This window comes from Clavelina lepadiformis, chromosome 2 (assembly GCF_947623445.1).
Source record: "Clavelina lepadiformis chromosome 2, kaClaLepa1.1, whole genome shotgun sequence".
In the NCBI taxonomy this organism is placed as follows: domain Eukaryota; kingdom Metazoa; phylum Chordata; class Ascidiacea; order Aplousobranchia; family Clavelinidae; genus Clavelina; species Clavelina lepadiformis.
This window is the reverse complement of record NC_135241.1, coordinates 5,496,052-5,513,700: the sequence shown is the minus strand read 5'-3', so window position 1 is coordinate 5,513,700 and position 17,649 is coordinate 5,496,052. Positions and strand designations below refer to the sequence as shown.

The 17,649-nt window shown below is 32.2% G+C and overlaps 1 protein-coding gene across 1 annotated transcript; it reads right to left on the bottom strand.

Moving 5' to 3' along the window:
* Window positions 1–15,789: 15,789 nt before the first annotated feature.
* On the bottom strand, window positions 15,790–17,122 carry LOC143446646 (heme-binding protein 2-like). Its single transcript, XM_076946385.1, has 4 exons — window positions 16,954–17,122; window positions 16,565–16,700; window positions 16,291–16,462; window positions 15,790–16,120 (listed from the first exon to the last, which is right to left on the bottom strand). Exons 1-4 carry the CDS (start codon window positions 17,068–17,070, stop codon window positions 15,910–15,912), a joined length of 636 nt encoding a protein of 211 aa, XP_076802500.1. The 5' UTR covers window positions 17,071–17,122; the 3' UTR covers window positions 15,790–15,909.
* Between the last annotated feature and the right edge of the window lie 527 nt (window positions 17,123–17,649).

The window sequence follows — 17,649 nt, the reverse complement described above, 5'->3', positions numbered from 1 at the left end:
TCACTTTTTTGTCTGAAGTGTGAAACTTTTAGTCACGCAATGAAATTTTACAACAAATCTATTTATAAGTACCACGTACATTTAAATTTCCCAGCTTTCAACAGACGATATTTCTATGTTCAAAAAGTGATTATTACAAGAAATGTTGCGCCAAAACCATGAATTAAATATTTACAAATTCCACTTTGTAAGTTACAATTTGCTGATAAGACACAAGGAGTAAATTTCTCATCGTTATTTTAAAAGTTTTCTTTGAAATACACACAGAACGCATTTTTGCTTTTGCGAATTTGTTATTAAACACCGTCAGTTAATGATTAATCACTCTTTCAAAGATTTGTTAAATAAAAATAAATTTTAATTGGTCGAAATAAATAAACGTCGAAGATAAAAATTTTTTTATACTTTTAAGTTACCAATCTAAATCTAAAAACTTTTGAAATAGTAACCAATACACATTTGAAAAATTAAATAAATTTTTGAAAATCTACAAAATCAAGGGATTTTCCTAGGTGGGAAATGTCCAAATGTTGAAACAAGAAAAACACAGAGCACGAATGGTTTGTTATACTAGTTTAAAGAAATCTGTTTCAAAAAAGTTATAAAGCTATTTTGAAATCTGATGCCAAGATAAACATAAACGCACTGCTAAAAGAATACTTCATTTTACTTATTTTGATAATAGTTTCTTTTGAATATTAATTTTATTGCTGCCTTTGATAAAATAAATTTATCCATTGTATGATGTTTGCATGCATCTAGTAGTTTTTAGCAGTTAATTAATTTTCTGGAACAAAATTCAAAGTTTTATTTGAATTTTTATTGCATCTTGATTAAATAAATGAATACAATACAATGCAACGTAATAGCACGACAAAGGATTAAATAAACAAAAAATGGCATATAATTGTAATAAGAGATAGTTTTTATAATTTAAAAAATCATTGATTGCAAAGATCTGCATTCTTCAAATTTGAAATTGCCTTAAGTACATTTACAATTTGAAACAAGTAAAAAAGTCAAAATAGATAAAATAAAGAATAGTCAGTTAAACAAACGATTTTGTTATTATGCTGTAACCAAAATTCAGTTATAATATAATTTACATCATAGTCTAAAACGCTCATCTGTTACTTTTTTATTAAAAATAAATCCAAGTAGAACTTAATTCAGGTACTGGGCGAAAGCGGAAATTGTTTTCTCTTATATTAAAGCTCACGTAGCTTTTTGTCGTCGAATGATAAAGATGAAATCTGTAGAAACCGTGATGTCTCTCGCTTTGAAAGGAACATTTATCCAGCGAGAATTTATCCTGCACCACTAATCTTAGTAAAGATAATTCATGTCCCTCCACGCAAACATGTAAATCTCTGTCAATGTTACTTATCGTAAATCCGATAAACATCTCTTCCTCAATGCTTACGGCCCATTGATCGAATGTTTCTGTTCCTTCCCGATTCCATTTCTCATTTGGCATCACCAGCTGCAACACCCAGTTTTGCGCGAATTGTTGTGCGGCCCAAATTCTATGGTTTATTAAATTACTAACGCGGACATTGCTCCCTCGTTTAGCGGAAGTAATAGGAGATCCAACGATGTAATGTAACAAAACGATTTCATTATCCAGTTAAAAAATTAACCATTAGAAAACAAATTTTATTTCTAAATTTACTACGCTCGCCCCCATGTGCATACGATATCTGTTCAATACATGTTCGGTGATTCACAGCATACTGCAAGTAATTGAGCGCAGACAAAACTCAACGACTTGCAAACCTTCATGGTTAACTCACCTTTAACCATTTTTCTCTGTGTGGATCAATGTTTTCCAATCTTAATGGGAAATCACCTTATCCAGGTATATGAATCAAGAGTGTCATATTTCACGCCACTCAACACATACCGCTGAACTACTTTGAGATGTCCTAGACATGTGTAAGCATGCATAACCTTCGATCAACGTTCAAAAGCTGTGCAAATTTGAGAAACGTATTGAGGTCCTCGAAGTTGTCGTACATTCATCACTTAACCTTTGGGACTTACCGTAAGTAAAGGGCACATCGTTTCTTATTATTATTGTAAAATAAATTTATGAAAGAAATGAAATATTTCAATATTATGACATCCGGCTTTCGAAACAGACATTACTGTCAAAGGTATGAGCATGACCACCTTCACATATTTTACATTGTTTTTAATAATACAGTAAATGCAATTTCATTCTGGTAATTACAATTTTGTTCAACGCCCACGTGTCATCGATTGCTTTATAAAATCGAGCTTTCCTATCTGTTTTGTTACAGTGGAAGATTAGCAAGAAATACAGTATGATGAGAAGATATCGTACAAACACCTGCAAAAGTGACGGTGTAGGTAGTTATATACGTTAACTTTCAAAATAGTTCGAAATACATGACAAAATTCATTGCTAGTACTTCTACAACGCAGCTGAAATGTGCCAGATGAGAGACGGTGTTTATTTTATTTTGTGACGATTACGTCACGACTCACGAGTTGTTTTGAGATGTTTGGAATTTAATTTGGGATATTGGAATTCAGTGTTTACCAAACTTGAGTTTTCCTTAATGACGTCAGATAATTTCCTCGCTTGAACTGGTGTGTCACATATAAATACTGATGTAATGTTTTCAATCTTTCCTTTTTACGTGATCGATTTCACTGGTTACTACAGCGCTATGTAACATTCAGCAAGCTTTGCCCGAAGGTGAAAGCCTTCGTGTCTGATAATAAATAAAATGGGAACTTTATAAGTTAGTAATTTTTATAGACAGAATCAAGCAACTAACAGCATAGTCACGCAAATTTGAGAAATGAGAACTCATCAATCGAAGCAGAAGCAAAACAAGTCGCCAACCATCAATCGTCCTCGCTCATATTCAAACAATTACCGCCAGCATATGCGGACTTTATGACAGATATGTTCCTTGTGTAATACTTCACACGAGTAGTGCACAAGCGAATTATTAAATGTCATAAATTGGTGCCCCGAAAAGTTCGAAATTGCTGATTTAGTTGCATATTGAGCGAGAAAGCATGTTACCAGCTAGTTATGAAGTTTTGATGACCAAGTTTCAACAGCAAGATCCGCCAACTACGAACGCTAGTCAACGAGGAAGTTTTCACGACATTCCATCTACAATCTTAGCAACCAGACTAATTCGGAAACAACAGAACTAATGACATTGATACCTGGTTGATGTGATGAAGTTTTGATCGCCTAACCAACGTGTTATACATCTCCAAGAGCATGAGCGAACTATTGTATATATTTTTTACGCATCAAGAAACAAAGTCCACTGGACATCGCCACACAGCGCATCTCTCTACCGCAAACAAGGCTTGCTACAGCCGCGGAACGACACAAGCAGACGTGATCGCTCATTTTTTTTACCTTCGACACGCAAGGGAAAGCGACACTTCTGTAAGCTTATGTCTCATGTTTTGTATTTCAAGTGAAACGGTGTATCGATATTTGTTGTATTTGCCGAACTCTGTCATTGTACTGTACCAAATTCTTGTTTTAATAACTGTGATGAATATTATAACCACAGACATAATTTTGTCGAGTAAAGGTTGCCTTCAATTTCATTTCAGGCAAGCTTTACTCTGGGTAGGAAGGCTATGTGACGATTACGTCACGACTCACGAGTTGTTTTGAGATGTTTGGAATTTAATTTGGGATATTGGAATTCAGTGTTTACCAAACTTGAGTTTTCCTTAATGACGTCAGATAATTTCCTCGCTTGAACTGGTGTGTCACATATAAATACTGATGTAATGTTTTCAATCTTTCCTTTTTACGTGATCGATTTCACTGGTTACTACAGCGCTATGTAACATTCAGCAAGCTTTGCCCGAAGGTGAAAGCCTTCGTGTCTGATAATAAATAAAATGGGAACTTTATAAGTTAGTAATTTTTATAGACAGAATCAAGCAACTAACAGCATAGTCACGCAAATTTGAGAAATGAGAACTCATCAATCGAAGCAGAAGCAAAACAAGTCGCCAACCATCAATCGTCCTCGCTCATATTCAAACAATTACCGCCAGCAAATGCGGTCTTTATGACAGATATGTTCCCTGTGTAATACCTCACACGAGTAGTGCACAAGCGAATTATTAAATGTCATAATTTCACCGTTGAAAAATTGAATAACTTAATATTTGTTGTTTTAAAATTTGTTTTGTAGCTCTTATATAAAGTATATAATCAAAAGCTTAAAATTGAATATCTAGGCTGCCTACAAGGTACAAAACAAACAGAAATGGCGTTTATGTTGAAGATTTCCTTTGTCTGTTTCTTTCTGTTTCAGTTTATATATGAGGTATGTGTTGATTGAGGTTTGTAACAGCACCTAGTACTTAATAAAAATAGAAAAGGAACTTATGAGAAATTTCACTGATGATGTTAGAGTAAATGTTACAGCTTTACAGTAAGAGATAATGTGTTCTTTAAAGTATACAGGTGTCTTATAAACGACTTAGTCTTACTCATTTGATTTTACTGCCGCTTTTTGAGTAGTAAATTTTGAAATAAAATTTGTTCTTTACAGGTTAATTTTTTAACTGGACAATGAAATTGTTTTCGTACATTAGATCGTTGGATCTCCTATTTCTTCCGTTAGACGCGGGAACAATGTACGCATTAGTAATCCAATAAACCATAGAATTTGGGTCGCACAACAATTCGGGCAAAACTGGGTGTTGCAGCTGGTGATGCCAAATGATGAATGGAATCGGGAAGGAACAGAAACATTTGATCAATGGGCCGTAAGCATTGAGGAAGAGATGTTTATCGGATTCACGATAAGTAACATTGACAGGGATTTACATGTTTGCGTTGAGGGACATGAATTATCTTTATTAAGATTAGTGGTGCAGGATAAATTCTCGCTGGATAAATGTTCCTTTCAAAGCGAGAGACATCACGGTTTCTACGGATTTCATCTTTATCATTCGACGACAGAAAGCTACGTGAGCTTTAATATAAGAGAAAACAATTTCCGCTTTCGCCCAGTACCAGAATTAAGTTCTACTTGGATTTATTTTTAATAAAATAGTAACAGATGAGCGTTTTAGACTATGATGTAAAATATATTATAATTGAAATTAGGTTCCAGCATAATAACATAATCGTTTGTTTAACTAACTATCCTTTATTTTATCTATTTTCACTTCTCGCTTGTAATAAAATTGTAAGTGTACTTAATACCGTTTTAAACTTGAAGAAAGCAGATCTTTGCAATCAATGAGTCTTTAAATTATAAAAATTATCGCTTATTACAATTATATGTCATTTTTTATGTTTATGTAAACTTTCGTCGTGCTATTACGTTGAATTGTATTGCATTCATTTACTTAATCAAGATGCAATAAAAATTTAAATAAAACTTTAAATTATGTTCTTAAAATTGATTAATTGTCAAAAACTGCCAGATTTATGCAAACATCATACTGTGGATAAAATTATTTTATCAAAGGCAGCAATAAAATTAATATTAAAAAAGTCTATTATATCGCAATAAGTAAAATAAGAGAATGTTTTGCAGTGCGTTATGCAGTGCGTAAAAAAGGTTTGTTTGAGCTATAATGACAAACTATTCGTGCTCTGTGTCTTCCTTGTTTCAACAATTGGACATTTCCTACCAAGGAAACTTCCTCATTTCGAAAAGTTATGTGAAAAAAAGCGATTTTATAGATTTTCAAAAATCTATTTCTTTTTTGAATTGTGTATTTTTTTTAACTATTTGTTACGAACTTTCCTAACTGAATTGGTAACTTAAATGTATAAATCAATTTATATTTTCGACGATTATTTATTTCGACGAATTAAAATTTATTTTTATTTTACTAATCTCTGAAAGAGTAGTTAACCATTAACTAATGGGGTTTACCGACAAATTCACAAAAGTTAAAATGCGTTCCGTATGTATCTCAAAGAAAACTGTTAAAATACCGATGTGAAATTTACTTGAATTTTAGCAGTAAATTGTACAAAATAGAATCTGTAAATATTATATTCACGGTTTTGGCGCAACCTTTTCTGTAATAATTATTTTTTAAACATAGAAATATTGTCCGCTTAAAGCGAGAAAATTTACATCTAGAAATTCACATATTTATGAAGTGGTTTTTGTAAAATTTCATTGCTTGACTAAATATTTCACTTTTATCTTATTTATTGTGCGTATAATTCGAATTATACAAACAGTATATTTTTAACAAGAAACACATGCCCGTTAAATGATGAAAACAAAAAATCATGAAAACACATCATACCGTGAAACAGGTAACGCTGTATATATAGCAACTCCGTTATGTTAACTAAATGTTATTAATACATCATCAGAATGTTGCAATTTATGCTGATTTCAAACTTAAAACATTGATTGTCGAACTAACAGCAACATTTGTTGGAATTGCCCTCATAATTATGTAGCTAATAAGTAATAACATACCACAGCTATAATGTTAGAACTGCATTGCGTAACAGAACAAGGCTGACCATTTGATGTTGATAAAACGCAATTGACATTGCGTTTTACCATTAATGAATCGGCGATCGCCACAACGACAACCAAATAGATTGGTTAGTCGTGTAACGTTGAAATTCTACCCAGGTCTTCTAAAGCTAACGGCCAGTCACATCAGCCAAGACTTACCAAAATAAATTTATTTGCCTGCAAAGAACAGCATGACAACAACCTTCTCGGTCGGGTACCAAAACCCAGACTGACCTTCGAATTAAGAAGCGTCACAAACCATTAACAAAAATTACCGTTTCACTAAAATCGTACGATGTTCGTCACCTCTTGCTGGAAGAAAGGCGTATGAATGGCCAAGTGTATATGACACACAAAACGCAACTTGAGTTGTGAATTAAAAAGCATATTAAAAACATTAAGATAAATAATGAAATCAAAACTTGGTGATTCACAATCTAGAGGGCAATAATTAATGTGCACTTTATTATGGATATATCATTTTAAGTTAATCTATACTCGTGCAAGTGTATGGAGCCATAAGATAATAATACGATGAAAGCGTCAAAAAGTGATATAATCGTAACATGTAGTTAGCCTACATATATTAATTAAACATACCCAAAAACAATGGTAAACTAGAAAAAATATTTCATGGCAATACTAAGTCAAAGACAAGACACTTATCGCTAAAATGAAACTTGCCTGACTCATCAAAATATTAGTGAGTTATTTTTTGCATGAACAATAGCAAAAAATAAAATCAAAATCCGTTTTATTTTCATTCTACTTATAGCTCGTGATTTGTTGAAAATGAACTATATGATCCGTTATATTTTGCATAAACTTAAAACGTATGAATATATACACGCTGTCAAGCCTAATACAGTACTTTGATGAGACAATCGAAAAAAGAGGCCTTACCCTAAAGATTGGGGAATTTTTTACATGCGTTGCGATAAAACGCAGACAAGAGTTAATGAACCTTGTCATCGGGCCAAATTTAGCGATAGTTTTTGACAAATATGGGCGCTTTCCGAATGAGTAAAAAAAAAACTACTGAAAGTGCAAAAACTTTGTCGTTATTCAGAGCCTATATGTATATATAGGTGTGTGGAGTGAGATGTATCAACTTCCGCAAGAATGGAAATAATCGAAAATCTGAAATGATTCGCAAAGAGATTGACAACTAAATTTTAGAAAACAATAGTGTAACTAAGGATATATAATACAGAATAACTGACTATACCAGAACAATCTAGAATAGTTTTTTCTGGATCCAGAATTTCGAATCCTATTCTAGAATAGCATGAAAGTTAAAAAATCTAAGCACCCTCAGTGCTTTTGTTTTGCCTTTGCAATAGACTCACAAAATTATTTTGGTTCAAGCAAGTTGAAAATTATCAAGTAGACATGACGGACGGTTTAATTCATGACGACTGACGCGCCCAGCGAATAGTATTGGAATGTAAAATAAAAATGACAACAACATCTCTTGCACGTGCCGATGAAAACATTCAAATATAAAATAAACCGGTTTCTAAGACTCGGAAAAATACAAAAATTAGATTCGAATCTTTTGAGATTCAGTTCTTTAGAATTCGTTATTCTAGAACTTACATCCCTAAATGAAACCTCAGCTGATGTAGCCAGAAGTGAAGCCAGACAAAAATGACTAGGCGTATGTAATTATGATATAACAATTAAATCATTCGTTGCTTCTACCACTCTCAAGACTCTTTATTATAAATTTGTAGTAGAAGTATTCCAAAACTAAACTTTTAATATTTCAAATAACTGAATCATAAAACCCATTAATAAGTCAATGCTTTAGCATAAGCGTAACATCCGGTGTGGCACTTTTCGAAAATCATAGTTGTACAAGTATTTTGTACAATGAGAGCTTGTGTATAGTAAAATATTTTAGAAGGAAAATTATTCGTTTATTATAAAATAAGACTAGGGTAGAGTCAACATTTGTATAGCGAACTCGAAAGAAAGTGTAAATAGGCCAAGTGCTGGTTTTAATCGATGGTGTCATTAAAATCGTAAAAGAGACATTTAAAAACCCCGAATCCGAATTTAGCCGCCTAACCACGCAACTTATTGAGGTTTGTAAATGTTTGATTTCATTGCATGAATATACCATGTTCTGTTTGTAAATAACACTAATGCGAAAATATGTAAATATCAAAAATTCCAAGAGCATGTAAATACAAAACAGCTTGTTATACATGTTGGTTATAAATTAAATTAAAACTTTCTGAAAAAAATCTTAAGAACTTTAAGTAAGAAAAAATTTTCCCCATCAGAAAACATCAAAAGAGTTTTAGAGAATCTTTTCAAAAACGCTCAAGTCAATGGTTTAATGATTTTTTAAATGAAGGGGTTTCCCTGTGGAGAAAGATTAAAAAAACGACACAAAAACGGCTCGTTTTACTGAATCACTATTTTTTTAAATGGGCTACACAGAGACTTCTAGATCAAAAAAGATGCTAAAATAATAATATTAACAATGCAGCCTTTAACGTGCCTTTCAATTTACGTATTGCGAGCAGATTTTTGTTTGATTTTATTATATATTTCTTTACCACAATTGACAAAGTAACTTTACCCGTAGCATGTATTTTGCATATCTTATAGCATTCAGCCATTTTACAGTTTTGTAGAAGCATTCAAGATATTGTTTAAAAAAAATTTGGTTTTCTGTCTAAAAATGCATTACTTACACAAATCTACTTTTTCGAAACTTACGGTAACTACATGAGTTTAGAAGTGGATCCTAGTGAAATAATAAAACAAATTCTACTAAATCAAAATCAGACCGTATATAGGTTATGTTTGTCGGATGCAGTATTCAGTTTGTACCGATAGACAAAATGCTAATACACACCTAATGCTTAAAAAGCGTTTTTTTTTTTGCAAAAAAAATAAAACTAAAACTTGAAAAAACACTTATCGATAACGTGCTGTTATGTAACATAGCAATGGTAACTGAGTTTTGTTTTTACGATTCCCCAATATCGTGGACTTTGTATTGGCACCTATAGGGGCTTTCGAGAAATTTTTGACAATCAATATATAAATCCAGAAAAACTTTGTAACTTAATAGTATAAACGGCAACGCAAGCATGAAAATAAATTATATATAAGAGCAGCTTCATGATTATCTAATACGCAAATTTATATATTATATATAATATATCTTTAATTTATCTTTAATTATCTTTAATAATAACAGTAAATAAAGATGTTGACCAGAATTCTTTCATATATTAACTTTGCACTTTTAAGGTTACAGCATAGCTGATGTCGTACTTGCTTTTATGTACACTAGTGTCACAGGGCTATCGTTCATATCAAATCTCTTGCATTATAGTGAGGTTTTATTTTGTTGGGCTAAAAGTATATGACAAAATATGACAACTAATCTGTAGATCAAAGATCGATTCAGTAAAAGCCTCAACATATGGATATATACGAGTAATAATTTAAAAATAATACTAAATAACATTAGAAATAATACAATATACTTGCTCAATAAGATAGTTTAGACATAGCCGATACACCATACAGGAATATAAATAGCTCAAAGTATTATACGACATGGTTTCGAAAGAAAACCTGACTTTGAATCGAAACTTAACCTTGTTATCAAGAACCAAAAATACCTGTTTAATCGCAGGTGTTGTACACATTTAGCAAAATAAATTCCAAAGACATTTAAGTAAAGTTTGCTTAAAAGATTTTCACACTTAATTGTAGTAATTCATTGATGATTTTGTGCTAACAATAACCTCGGCGCTACAAAAAAATTCCAAAGGAAGATGAGATGATCAAGATTTTTCAAATTCAGTTTTCCATTCGGCTTTCTTTTTTCGTTTTTTTTTTGCCAAATTTGTATCGATCAAATGCAGTTACGGGCAATACAGTACAGTAGTTCCGTGAGCGATGAACCTCGACTTTAAAAACACCTTTAAACCATTTTTAGCTTACATTTTTAGCTTTAAATCGTTATAAATGTCACGGTTAAAGTTATTTCTGCTGCCATATTTTTAATCTACAGTAAAGAGTCAAGTGGATAAACCTAGTTGATAAGTGCTTCCTGGGGAAATGTCCTTGTTTTAGAGATATATCCTGATATGATAATTCCTTTCTGTGATAAAAATGTCGGTTTCAAATTAACAACTCAAAATTTCAATTTGCTGTGTTAAGGTGTTAGAATGTTGTGCTTTTCAGTCTTGAGCCGCATGTAACGTTTCAATCTAATTTTAAATAATTAAAAATAAACAAAATACGACCATAAAAATCTTAAGCTAAAAAACGAAATACAATCATAACAAGTTTCTTCTTGTTGTAAATTTCTTTTTCTGAAAACAAAATCAACCGGGGCGAATATTTTATTATTTTTTTACCGCAAGTGCCTGCAGGAGTGTTCCCATATGTCAATGAAGTTTGCTGTTCAATATATTTTAGCCAATGAAGTCTCTGAAACTCAAAATATCTAGAGCTGTGGTTAGGTAACGTTAACAAGGTCAACTTATAACAAGCCTTAATTTCGGAATTATCCAAAGTGCTTTCAAAAATTAATTGTTTGAAGTATATGCATATATACCGTTTGATGTTTTGCTTGTGCTTGACAGTAATATTTATCCTCTTTCGTTTTTATTGTGACAAAATTTTCTGTCTGTATCAGTGACGCTGCGTTATCCTTTTGCATTTTACGTTATAATCACATTGAAGGAGATATCCCACAGTGTCTTATGAAGTTAAAGTAAGCGCTTTCAGCGGCAATAGTTTGTTTTCACAAGAACATCGCGCTATGTCACGGTCAATAGAAAAAAAAAAGTCACCGTTAAAAGTGCCGGTTATATAGTATTTACTGCAACAACTTTTTGCGTGTTGGACTATCTTACGTTTTACTTTGTATACAGAGATTTTACGTCTAGTCTGTAGACTACTGTATAAATGAGAAATATGGTTTTATGCTTGAAATTATTCAACGATTACAAAAAACTAAATTCACTAAAATTATAATAACATGCATTTCATCTAAAATCTTGGTTGTGTTTACGGAAAGCTAAAAATGTCTTAAGTCAATGTCATGTAAACCTGAAAATAACCCCTTTTATATATGTGTCCAGCTATTTAAGCAATTATCATAACACTGGTCCGAATGTGGCATTTTGCGCATGCCACGCACAAAGTATAATCTCATTACCAATAAACTTTATGATTTTTGTGGATAATATGTTTGAACGTTCTATTTTGATGTATATGCTTGATTGGGAAATCGCGGTTGGATTAAACTGTTGAGAATTATAGAAATATAGCCTCGATTGAACGAATATTTCTCACAATTATTCGTCTGAGTTCACTGCGTTATAGTTGTGGTTACAGTGAACGCCTTTTCGAGTTTGGTATACTTTTCGTCTTATCGGCTTCAAACCTTTTCATACATTCAGTCGGTTCCGCTTCGTCGCAAAGTGAAACATTGCACTATGCGAAGACTTAGTCTTTGAAACAAAATTACTTTTTTACCATTCAGTAAACCCAAACTTAGCCGAGAACTGCTATATTTATCGAAAGATCAGGCGATTATTCGGCCTGTTTAAAGTAACTTGGAAAATTTTTTAAGTTTTGCCAGATGTCACATTGTAAAGCATTTAAAATTTCCGAAATCTACTGGACAAAGTATATCTTTTTTATACCAACTGAATCATCCGAGATTCAAGTTTAGCGGCCCATATAGAGTAATATGACATACGTAAGATAATGTATTAGTATAGTAATATACCCATATATAGTAATAGTAGCATGTGAAATACAAACGATTATTGTGGAATAATCAGTCTCACTCATTTTGAAAGGAGAAAAAGATGAGTTTAAACTGATTACTCTTTATCATTTAAACTTCATAGTCATAAATTCTGTCGCATCATTCAAGCAATGGTTTTATAGTTAAGCACCTTATAGAATAGATTAATTAAATTACTTATGCGTATGATTTTTTAAATGAAAAGAACACTTTATAATGCAAGATATTCTATAGGTTTCTTCAATAAATTTTCGCTATATTAGTTCAACAGAAAATAAAGTTTTCCTGATGGATGCGTTGATATCAAATATAAATATTACACCTCTAGTCTTACAACATGTAATTTTACATAAAACGATATAAATATTTAATTCTATATATCTATGAAACTATGTGAAATTTTTTTCTTGTGCATTGCATTTGTACGGTGTAGAATCAACAAATTATCGTGCAATAACTGATTATATTGGTGTTTGGTACTTTCATATCAGTTATTTTATTTTTTATACAATTTTTAACTTAAAATTAAAAGAGTAAATACGTTGCAAGTTTCATCATTAACACAGTTACAAATATATTTGTAAAAACATTTAACTACAGATTTTTCTTGTAAGAAGTCAATTTACCGCCATCTAAGTAAACTATTATGTAATAAAAAAAATATTTCAAATTAGAATTTTTACGTGACATTCCAATCATTACCATAACCATGTTTTATTTTGCAATAAAAAAACCTAAATTTAGAGACATTGATATTTACAGCAGTGGACAACATCCTGCTTACACAAAATATATGCAGCTTGTCGCAATGGACCAGGTCAAAGCTCTTACCGGATTTCAAAAATTCCCCGCTTCACGGCTTGTTTTGACGCAAGCAAATATACTGCGTTTTTTGAGTGTTTCGTTATGCTTGCTAGCTCAGAGATAACAAAACGTCACATCCGCGTTTATAGTTTAAAATATATTCCAGTGCTGTTTTTAAACTTCAATTTTTTTAATCTTCAATCTTAAAACTTTAAATATCTTTATGCATATGAGACAACACGTGGCTCTCAACGGGTTATATAAACCTGTCGTTGGGCAAAGTATTCAAATGATGAGCAGCTTCGAACTCATACAGTCACATCTGTTGATACAGCGTTTGCTATACAAAAGCAGTTTTCGTGATCAGATTGATCAATATATAAGGTCAAAAAAAGAATGGACGTAATGAGAACAATTTTAGTAGTTTTCTTTTTACTTAAGAAGGTAAAACATTTTTTAAACATTTGATTTGGTCAAAATTTACAATTTTTAGCAGTAATTTATATACATGTTTATGTTAAGGTGTTTATTTAAAAACTTAATGTAGTATATAATTAATTTTTAGAGCTGATTTATAAATGATAATCACGTTTAGATATAAAACTGTGTTCTTAATTAATTTTTTTAATGGATAATAAATTCATTTTCCTATGCTATATAGGTCTCCGGATTTCCTATTCCATCTATTTGGAGGAAACCTGATGTCCATATTTATAATCCAATAAACGACATGATTTGGGCTGCACAGAGATCCGAGCAACACTGGATGTTGCAACTGGTGATGCCATATGGTGAATGGAGTCGGGAGAGAATAGAAACATTTGATCAATGGGCTGTGATTATTGAAAACGAGAAAATTATCGGGTTCACAATCAAATGGTCTGACAGGGATTTACATGTTTGCGTAAAAGGACATAAAATATCTGAACTAAGACTTGTGCTGCAGGATAAATTCTCGCTGGATAAATGTTCCTTTCAAAGCGTGAGACATCCCGGTTTCCACGGGTTTCATCTTTATCATTCGAAAACAAATAGTTACGTGAGTTTTAATTACGACGAAAACAGTTTCCGTTTTATCCGATTGAGAAGAGGAAAATGGGGAGTTCCCCCGATGGAAAGTTCTTCTTGGGTTTTTAGATAAATGGGAAATAAGCAAATGCCTCGCATGAGTCTCTGTACAAGGTGTACTTCTATAAATTAGAATTTACAAAATATCCGCATTTTAATTAACTTGTTTATTTTACGTTTTCATTTTCTAAAGCACTTACCGTGTATTTTCAAACTTACAAAAATACATCTGATACAGTTCCGATAATGCTCTATGAAAATAACGAAATGTTTTGGCGCGGGTAAGCACCCACTGGGTGTTTCCCTAAAGCAGTCGTTTTCTGTTATTTTAAATGTTTGTTTTTTGGTATTGTTTCAATGTTTATTTTCACATATTTGAAACCCAATATTCATGTCTTATTTATTTTATATATAACCTTTTGTATAGAATGCTTTTTTCCGTTTAAAATAATAAAACATAAAAATCGCAAATATCCAAAACTGGTGCGTCAATCACCGGAATTGTTTCAGATTCCATCGTGTAGCGGTCCGGAAACTGTAGGAAAACGTAAAACGTTAAACAACTGCAGAAAAAGTAACAGCTAAAAGCAGATAGTGCAAAAATCGTTATCTTGAATTAGGCCAATAACGTTCAAGCCACTACATTCAGCTCGTTTGATGTCACCATCTGAGCAGTTGAGGAAGCAAATTCATTTCGCACCGTTGCATATTGCTGTATACCTGATATATATTAAATGCCTTTGAAATATTTCCCAAAATAAAGACAAATAACTTAATCAAGATGTATAAATATGTAAGTGCAATACCTGTCAATAACAATCCTAAGGAAGAATTCTAAAACTATCTAACCTGTTCAATAAATTATGAATCATAAAATCACGATTTACTTGAAATTAAAAATGTTATAAAACACTGCAAAACATGAAAAAGCTGTTCGAACCTAATAAAATACATACAAAAAAATTTGTGCATGATTTGGTGCCAGGGATAAGCAAACGCATGCGCGGCCGTCTATGAAGCAAAGCGAAATGGAAAGCTTCTAAAATGACGTAAAGTTTTCGAACGTTTCTATGTTAAGTTCTTACATTGTCTCATCTTAAATTGTGTTTATGCTAACTATACTGGTATAATTGTGTTTTTCTGAGAAATATAGTATACTACATATCATATCAAGTTCATGAATTTACGCTACGATAGAGTATATGTAAGATAAATTAAGGTATTACATGTGAAGCAAATAAGAAACTGCAGGACACTACTCAATCCAATTTGTTTCATCAACTATCAAATTAAAGCGATTGGTGAAGTCAGTTTGGTTTCTGTCAAATATAAATTTCTAATCAGAAAAATGTTTCTGCATTTGATAGGTCAAAATCTATAGATTTTCAGGGACATGGGATGGATATTCACTTGAAATAATTTTACTTTAAAACATGTATTTAATTTCTAAAGCATTCAAAATCTTTTCGGCCATATACGAAAAGTTTGCTGTAATAAAGTTTCCTAATGTTTTGATTGTGTTGTTTATATTCAGAATTTCAAGTCACTGATACTATATTTGTTTTGGGCAGATGTACTTCAAACACAGCTTTCGCATCTCTGTTATTTTTTGTTTATTTAAAAAATGCAGATGTACAACTTTTACGCTATAAATCTTCTGTGTATAGAATTGTAGACATATTGAAAAAAATTAAAAAAATCTGCGAAAAGATTTGTTTAACATGAGCGATCAGCTCCTCTTGGTGAGTTTTCTTCATTGTAAATCCAGACCTCGTTTCTACGACCAACCAAATCCCACGGAGAATTGTATTGTGCAGTTTCAAAAGTATAAAGAACGACATTCTGCACCTGGTTTCGTTCCAGAGCTCGAAGTAGCTCAAGTCGCTGCTCGTAGAACATTGGTCTAAAGGCAAATCCTTCAAACTGCCTATAGAAATGCATAAGTACAGGTTAAACAAATTTACAAGCAAGCTGATGCGTGGTGCAGATTTCATAAACAAAATGCACAAAATTCTAATCCTGGTATTATAGCTATGCTATATTATAGTATACAGTATACACTATAGTATAATTAAAGGGCCAGCTTGAAACAATCACCTTGCATAAACCACGAAGTCTGGTCGTTCTTCGATGTAAACCGTTGGATCAGAAGGTTTAGGAGGATCTTGCTGAAACTCGGCCGGAATGTAAAACGATACGGTATACTCAATCAAATTACAATTCCAATGAATCTCCGACCTGACTGGAGTCGTCATCGCGATCTCTGCACCTGTAAAAGTGTTATTACATGTAGCACAAAATGCGTCAAACTTTTTTGAAAGTAACGTAATTAATATTTTGAAAATTGCAAGTTATTGACTGTTTTGGTTACCTCGACTGTTAGATTTAGAAATGTAAGCGAAAAGTCTTTGAAATCCCAAACTTTGTGCCCTTCGTTGTGACGAGCCAATTATTTTTGTGCTCACCCACTTGGCTGCCTTGTACAGTCTTACTTCGTACGAGCGATCCTTTAAGAATAAAATATTTTGTTTGTTTTATAAAAATGCGATAAAATTACTACATGCTTAGAAATATTTTTGTTATGTATATTACTTTACAGATGCCTTAATATTTCGTATTAGAGATTTTGGTAATAAGAGCTAACAGATATAATATGCTTAATTATAATAAAAAAAGGTATATAACTGTGATTTTCGCTATAATTTTTAGACTTTTCGAGAACATTCTAAAATAATCAAAAAACCATTAACACAAATTTACCTTCGGTTGCGATCCAGCCACGAGAGACCATTCCGGCTCCTGTGTCCCTGGAGCAAAAAAACCTCCCTGAGCATTGACGGCGACGAGAAGACCAATGAGAGAAACGAATATCTTCATGTTTGCTGCTAATTGTTCTTGCGTTGATCAAAACTTGAGTTTTTAACTGCTGTGTCAAAATCATACTGCGTCGTTCTTAAATAGCAGAAAGGCTGGTGATATTATGTAAGAAGTTACATAACTTCTAACCTGTTGTTTTCCGACTATTACAATAACGTGTATACTTTGCCCGCAAGACTGCCCACAGGCAATAGCTGCACGTTCTCTTACATAACCGTTATGTAACAGTGCAATGTTTTGCTAAATTACTTATTTGGCATGATAAGCTCCAGAAAAATATGCTTTTAAGGAAAATCGTTATTGTTTTGTTCAATTACAACAGCAGTTATTACAGTTATTGGCAATGATTGCATAATGATAATTTAACGACAAAATTCGGCAAATTGAAGAGTTTGGCTTGAAACGTAATGCAGGAAACTACGCAACAAAACCTTTCTAGCTACTTGTGCTGATAACAATAATGAGCGTTGCATGATCGTGCTATATATAAAGTTACATTTGCATCCTACATGTGACAAAAATACTTCGGAATACATTTTGATCATGGAACAAACTTGCGTAATAAGCTTTGTAATTATT

Bases quoted from the DNA above. Each gene is read 5' to 3' on its own strand.
- LOC143446646 (XM_076946385.1), bottom strand. From the start codon at position 17,070: ATGAAGATATTCGTTTCTCTCATTGGTCTTCTCGTCGCCGTCAATGCT. The intron at 16,701-16,953 runs GTAAATTTGTGT...TTATTCTTAAAG, and splicing joins TGGCTGGATCGCAACCGAAG to GATCGCTCGTACGAAGTAAG. The intron at 16,463-16,564 runs GTAACCAAAACA...ACACTTTTACAG, and splicing joins TTCTAAATCTAACAGTCGAG to GTGCAGAGATCGCGATGACG.